The sequence below is a fragment of the Colias eurytheme genome, chromosome 11 (assembly GCF_061535395.1).
Source record: "Colias eurytheme isolate Ceu_HAF_F1 chromosome 11, ilColEury1 Martin Lab GWU primary, whole genome shotgun sequence".
Classification (NCBI taxonomy): Eukaryota; Metazoa; Arthropoda; class Insecta; order Lepidoptera; family Pieridae; genus Colias; species Colias eurytheme.
Genome location: NC_142990.1, coordinates 5,873,000 through 5,879,863, shown reverse-complemented (window position 1 = coordinate 5,879,863; position 6,864 = coordinate 5,873,000). Strand labels below are relative to the sequence as shown.

At 32.4% G+C, this 6,864-nt stretch overlaps 1 protein-coding gene across 3 annotated transcripts; it reads right to left on the bottom strand.

The window, feature by feature from the left end:
* Positions 1 to 2,109: 2,109 nt before the first annotated feature.
* On the bottom strand, positions 2,110 to 6,845 carry LOC149904595 (uncharacterized). 3 transcript variants are annotated; one of them, XM_090107214.1, is made up of 6 exons: positions 6,693 to 6,845; positions 6,411 to 6,631; positions 6,110 to 6,286; positions 5,581 to 5,913; positions 4,517 to 4,658; positions 2,110 to 4,089 (listed from the first exon to the last, which is right to left on the bottom strand). In XM_090107214.1, exons 2-6 carry the CDS (start codon positions 6,588 to 6,590, stop codon positions 3,539 to 3,541), a joined length of 1,383 nt encoding a protein of 460 aa, XP_089963340.1. In that variant the 5' UTR covers positions 6,591 to 6,631; positions 6,693 to 6,845; the 3' UTR covers positions 2,110 to 3,538. The 3 variants fall into 3 exon arrangements, with proteins under 3 accessions (XP_089963340.1, XP_089963339.1, XP_089963341.1); XM_090107213.1 differs by having other exon boundaries at positions 6,411 to 6,613; XM_090107215.1 differs by having other exon boundaries at positions 5,581 to 5,865; positions 6,411 to 6,613.
* Between the last annotated feature and the right edge of the window lie 19 nt (positions 6,846 to 6,864).

Here is a 6,864-nt window from a genome sequence, read left to right as displayed (position 1 = left end):
TCTGTGCAATAATTTTATTTTTGAGGTGTAATTGCAATACAATATGACTTTTTTATAGTCCCCAAAATAATGGTCAACAAATACAACACAAATATTTTTTACTGTTTGTCCATAGATGTCGTTCGTGGCCATATCGTATTTTTGTTCATTTCATGAAATGGTTGAATGTCTATGTCACATCATGATGTGGTTTGAGCAGATCAATAATAAAAAATCGTTTCTCGATGTGGTCAACTAAACGCGCGGTTTTTTTATGAAATGATTAAAATCATTTGATCATATCGTAAAATAGTTACATTAATTATTGGTAGAGGCGATGCAAGCGCTGTGTTTATGTGATAAGATGGCGGCCGCTGGTGAAAATTTAACTATTCGCAGTTAAAAACTTCATAATTCGTTTAATTACAATATGAAGAAAGTCATAGCAAAGGATTTACGACGAAGAGGTTCGAGTACCTACTATGGAAAATGCGGATATCTCATATTGAAGAAAAACTGCGTCTAAAATCCTATACATAACTACTTATATTTATATATCCTACTATATTATTATAATTGTTTCTTTTTTAAAAAACGATTCGCTTCTGGCTTCGATGTTTATTAAAGTCTAACCTAACCCAACTGTTTTCTATTGCAAAAACCATTCGCTTCTGGCATTCGCCGGCCGCTGCCGCGGCACTAAATTAAATGACAATAAACAAATTCTTAAATTATTCTGAATTTTTTTAATATTTTATGAACTCTCTATATTTTATACGATCTGGCCAAATGTGGATGGTCAAATCGTGAAACATTGACGATTTAACGAACCGACGAACGAAAAAAAACCTTTGAATACTTACTTGCTAAAGTGAGACATTACTTCACACCGGAACAGCTTCTAAAATATCAGCTTCTATATCAAGCCCAAGTTCGGTCGTATGTGGAGTATTGTAGTCATCTTTGGGCGGGTTCCGCCAAAACTCACCTTGGAGCTTTGGACTCCATCGAGAGGCGAGCTTGCAGAATTATTACCGATCCCTCGTTGATTCGTCGTAACTCGTAACCTCCAGTCTAGATCACCACCGGGCGCCGACAAGTTGCATATCTGTCGGTCTTCTATAGAACATATTTCGGTGAATGTGCGTATGAACTCCACCACCTTATTCCACCTTCTCCATTTCTTTATCGGACATCTAGGCGTGAAATGGAACTCCATCCCTTCACAGTCGATATACCGCACACACGCACTCAGCGTTATGCGAATTCATTTTTCATTCGAACTGCGAAGGTGTGGTTATATTTTTCATTCGAACTTTTACATCGTCGGTATTCCCCGACTATTATAATAAGCTTCTTCTATGCAGACGTCCTCCTTTATAGATCACATCACCGCTTTACATCAGGCGGTATATTGGTCAAACGCCTGCCTATCTATCATGTATAAAAAAAAATCTGATCAAACTATGTTGCCCATTTCATGAAATGCGACCATTTCGTGAAATGATCAATCATTTCATGAAATGAGCAAATCTACGATATGGCCACGACATATGCATGTGCAACAATCACGTAAAAATCACTGCGCTCATTTTCACAAAATGTTGTGTTGGTAAAAGACCGAAGTTAGCCGTACTGGACAACATACCTATTTGAAAAACAAGTTTTTTGGGGCTGACTATACAGTATACATGTAACCGGAAGATAAAAAATAAATTTGCAATTAAGAAATTAAATGAGGTACAATAGATACGTCTCCAAAAATGAAATAACGGATTCCGAATAGGCTTGATACTGAAATTTACAAGGCCGTATCTATTGCAGGTATCAAAAAACTTTAAACTGATATCGAAAGTACTTTACCTTAAATGAGTAAAATGACAATAGTATTTTTTTTAATACAACAAGAATTATCCAAAAATGTTACATTAAACACTCCCATAAATTGTATATCTCCTTATTACACCCCGTATATCTATGACCTGTGTCCGGGATTTATTAATATTTGAAATTTAAATTCCAAAATGCAATCACTATCAATAATATTTGCGTTGCGTTCATTTTTAAAGTATCAATCATTAGTAATATAAATAACCTAAATTAAAGGTTTTATTAAAGAAAACATTCAAATCAGAAGCATAATTAATTTATAACATAATTTAAATATAAATCTTATAAAATTCTACATAACATAGTCAACAATACAGTAAATAATTATTTGATAATATACTATAAATATATCGTATTTTCATATTTTCTCTTATCTCTTAAAAACCTTAATTTAATAATTGTTTATAACTATTTTTCTCTCTATTGGCATTCCACACATTCTAATATATAAACTTTATGGTATAGTGTATGGATAACAAATAACACAATAAGATTTATAACTACAACATATTAATAAGATGGTTGGAAAATAATATAACGAATTGGTAACTTACATAATTAGACTAAAAATAAAATAAAATTGTATCTATTTCACTTATACCTAACTGGGCACACTACCAATATAAATCACACAAAAAGTGACATACTATTTTATACTGCAGCCTACTAGACTGGTCCTTTTGGCACCAACCATTCTAACTTGTGTATTTGACACAAATTTAACCAAAAAAAATCTTCAATAATATACAAAGGACACTCGTAACTACAACACGTAATTTTTCTCGTATCAGACCTGCAGAAAAATTTCTTAAATTATAAAATTAGTATATTTAATTTTTACCGCCTAATATAAATACTGATAAAATTTATAGGTTAGGTGTTTATAAATAGGTATTGTCAACAATATGCAATATCCAAAACAACAATTTCAAATATTATCTAATACTGAAAACTACACGGTAATATTGTACTATATACTTAATCTCTTAACAAATAAATGTATGTAACAAGTAGCGACTTTTAGTCGTAAAATTAAAAATCATACAATAGAGTAACTAGGGCTCATTCACTTTCTAAAATTGTCCACTTTCTGTAATTATAAACCTTTAAAACAACCAACAAGCTAATAACTTATAAGAATTTTGTCTTCAGCTTTCACTCATATAGTAAAACTTATATCCATAATATATAATATTAATGTGTAAATAAATAAGACACCTCACAATTTCCAACCAATCAAATTTGTACAGTTTTGTATAATAATTTGACACAAAATCACTTTAAGGCACTTCGAGATTTATGTTATAAATTTCTATAAAAACCTAAGACATTATTGATTTACTCAATTTTTCTATTTCAAGCCCAATGTAGTAATTTTTATGAAGCACTAGTAGACACCTTATATCCCTTAAATTAATTTTCCTCCATCCAATGTAGAATAAATCAATTATATTAAATTTTACATTAAGAGATCTCACATCTAGCTTAACTTGGAAGCCATTCGAGTTGTATTATAATAATATATAAATAATAACAAATATATTTCATAAATTTTCCTAACAATTTGTATAATAAAAATTTAATTTTAAGGCACATTTATCCAATCTTTTCATAATATTTTCAACTCCATTGGCAAGGAACTTGTGTAAGGCACCATAACACTCGGTAACTAATTTCGTTGTCCGTGGCTCGTCCACATGTGTTCTTTAAAAGTCTCCCGCATAGTGAATGACCTTGGACACAGATAGCAACACAGCCTGTTAGTAAGGTCTGAGTGCATTAATCTCACATGATATTTAAGGGCCGATTGGTTTGAATACTTCATTCCGCAGTGTGGACAATCTCCACATATAGCTGCATGATTGGATTGTTGGTGGGAGTTTTGAGATGTGGAAGCACCAGAGTTCATAATCGGAACAGTGGACATCCCCGCTAGTAGGAGTAACGCTTGCGATTGTTCTGAAGTATAAGTATTCTCTGAATCAGCGCCATCTTGCTGCTCCGATAGTAATACTTCCGGCTCATAATCAACATCTGATTTTGGTGACGGTTTTTCCAATTTCACAATTGACTCTTCAGTGGCAGATTTCGTTGGACTTTTGTTAACATTGTTAGTGTAGGTAACTGATTCGGAATTAGTGTCTTTGTTTCTGTTTGCGTTGTGTACTTCAGGGATTGGGACTTTTTTTTGACATGCATCACTTTTTGACGGATTAATACCTGTAAGAAGAATTAATTTAGTACTTAGTATTTTGTACTTTGCAAGTACATGGTATTTAAGTTTAACTCCAATTTGACTTATTTGTTAAATAAAATATTATGTTTATATTTATCATTATGTTTTTTATATAATATTATACACAAAACGAGAATTGGTCCCTGTGTCACTAACAATGTAAATAAATCATCACACTACACACATGCATAGACATTCTAGGAAATACTACAAGTACTTATATTTAAAAGAGACGTGTGGCACTCGGGGACTGCCGCGGTAAAGCTATTGCATGCTATGCTTTCAAGCCACACCTCCGCGCCCGTCGGAGTGGGGAGCGTGAGGTTTTTCGTTACTAAATTTCTGGATGGTCCCCGAGCTCAAGGCCCGCGATAGAAACTATGCAATAACTTAAAAAAATAGAATATTTACCCGATAGTAATGATCTCGCCAGCATGCTATTCTCATAATCGGGGAGACTATCATCATTGTCTGAACTTGCAGTTGCCGGGTTCGGTGAATTGTTATCTTCATTCCATTCTGTTTTTACAACCACAGGGACTTCTTCATGGGTCTAAAATATAAAATCCTGTTTAATAATGTTAGTAAACTAATAGTTTAACTAAAGACTAATAGTCTAACTGTAGTTTAGGCAACTGTGACTGTGAAATTTTTTTCATAATAACCAGACATTATAATTCTTATTAAATACTAGCGGTCCGCCCCGGCTTCGCACGTGGTACATATTTCGCAATTAAAGGTAGCCTATGTTCTTTCTCAGGGTCTAAAGATTATCTGTGCCAAATTTCATCAAAATCAGTCCAGTAGTTTATGCGTGAAAACGATACATACATACATACATACAAACCTTTCCTCTTTATAATATTCGTATAGAAGTATAGATATATCTTTACAGAGCTAAATTTATAACATGACTAGCTGTTACCTTTTGCCTACATGGTCAAAGGAAATTTTGCATATGCATCATAATCTAATTGAATCTAATCTATCACATGAACAAGATGTTATACAATATTAAAAGTAGTCTATATAAAACAACAACATAGAAACACAATTTCCCATTCATAATATTAGTAAGGATTATACTGGGCACGGCGAACCTTCATTCCTATGGCCGTTCGTCTTAGTGATTGCTATTGCGTATGATGGGTCGTGTTGATACTTTACTATTACCATTATCAACATTAATTGTTTATTGATACTCTTCGCACAAGCTACATAAAAAATAATAAATGCCATTTTTAGGCACCTCCAATAGGTTTCTAATTTGATGGTAACTTGTGTAACGTGTCTTGAGAATAACTGTCAGTGTCATAGGAATCATCTTTCGCCGAGCCGATTATAATAATATTGTTATTCATTTTAGGTTCTTTGAATATGACAGTTTTATATGAATATTGGGTCTCTATTCACTTATTATGATTCAAACAGACCTTTTTAACGAGATAACTTTATAGAAAGAAGTATTAAATTACCTGTGCAGTACTTTTTCCATTACTTATCGTAGAATAATCATTAGCAGTTTCTGTTTTCTTTTCACCAATGTTATTAGTGCCAAATATGGGGTTGTCCAATTTCAATTGATGACCATTATTCCTGTTATATATCTCACACGATTCCAGGATCTTACTTTTCTTGTAATTCTCCACAGTTGCAGTATCATTTGGTTTGTCTGATGTGCTACTCCTTCTCTTTTTTAACGCAGGCATCCTTGTTTCCTTGTGTGTCGCACCTCCATGGGATTTTGAGTAGATTGTCAACTGTGTGTAAAGTTTATTTGTAGCACTTGAACTTGTAAATGTTTCATTCTAAAATATTGATCGTAATTGTTATTTATTTAATAATTTTCTTAATTTAAGTGATTTTTTTGTTATATGTATATATAATAATTCATTTTATTTACTGTTATATTTAGCAATTGTAATCAATTTTTTTTACATAACACATATTTAATAATGTTTTTAATAATTGTTTAATAATGATTTACAACGTTTATAACTTTACCTGTTGAGTAACACCAGTTAAGCCTTTTATTTGTAATAATGCAGCAGTGTGTAAAAATGATGACAATTTGCTCTCCTCAATGAAAACTTCTCCTTGGTACATGTAGGACAACAAGCTAAGAATATCATCAGCTGAGACATCTTTCAAAATTATAACAGGATGCTGGCAAGGGTTCTCCTAAAAATAGCAATATATAAAACAGTTGGTCTCAAAACACATTATGTATTTAGCCTTCCAGGCCAATGCATTAGTAATATTATTACAGATAGACGCGAAGGTTATAGTCTCCCAAGTCATTCACCTTGAACACATTCCTAAAGTACGGGCTGCACGCTGATAGTATTACTTTATGAGCCTTGATATTTCTGCCTTCACATGTAAGTGTTACATCGACGAGATCCTCGGAGCACTTCAGCGAATCTAATGCACTTACAATATTTGTTTGAAAATTGTTCCAACGTAAACAAAATTGATCTGCCATTGCTACGTTTTGTTTTTAAAAACCTGAAATAATATAAGTCACTACTTAGATTAAATTTTGAATGAATCTTCAATTCAAAACATTATTTTATCCTTGACATACCGTTAGAATTGTATAAATCACTACAGGCACAATCATTAAGAAGTTTTAATTTAATATGTTCCTAATCAAACTTCTAACAATAATTAAAGACAACACAGTAAATATCATTAAAATTAAAGTGCATGACCTCCAATGACACAGTCTTCTTTCACTTTTTGCAGTATAGACAATT

Bases quoted from the DNA above. Each gene is read 5' to 3' on its own strand.
- LOC149904595 (XM_090107214.1), bottom strand. From the start codon at position 6,590: ATGGCAGATCAATTTTGTTTACGTTGGAACAATTTTCAAACAAATATT. The intron at 5,914-6,109 runs GTAAAGTTATAA...TCAATATTTTAG, and splicing joins TAACTGGTGTTACTCAACAG to AATGAAACATTTACAAGTTC. The intron at 4,659-5,580 runs GTAATTTAATAC...TTTATATTTTAG, and splicing joins ATGGAAAAAGTACTGCACAG to ACCCATGAAGAAGTCCCTGT.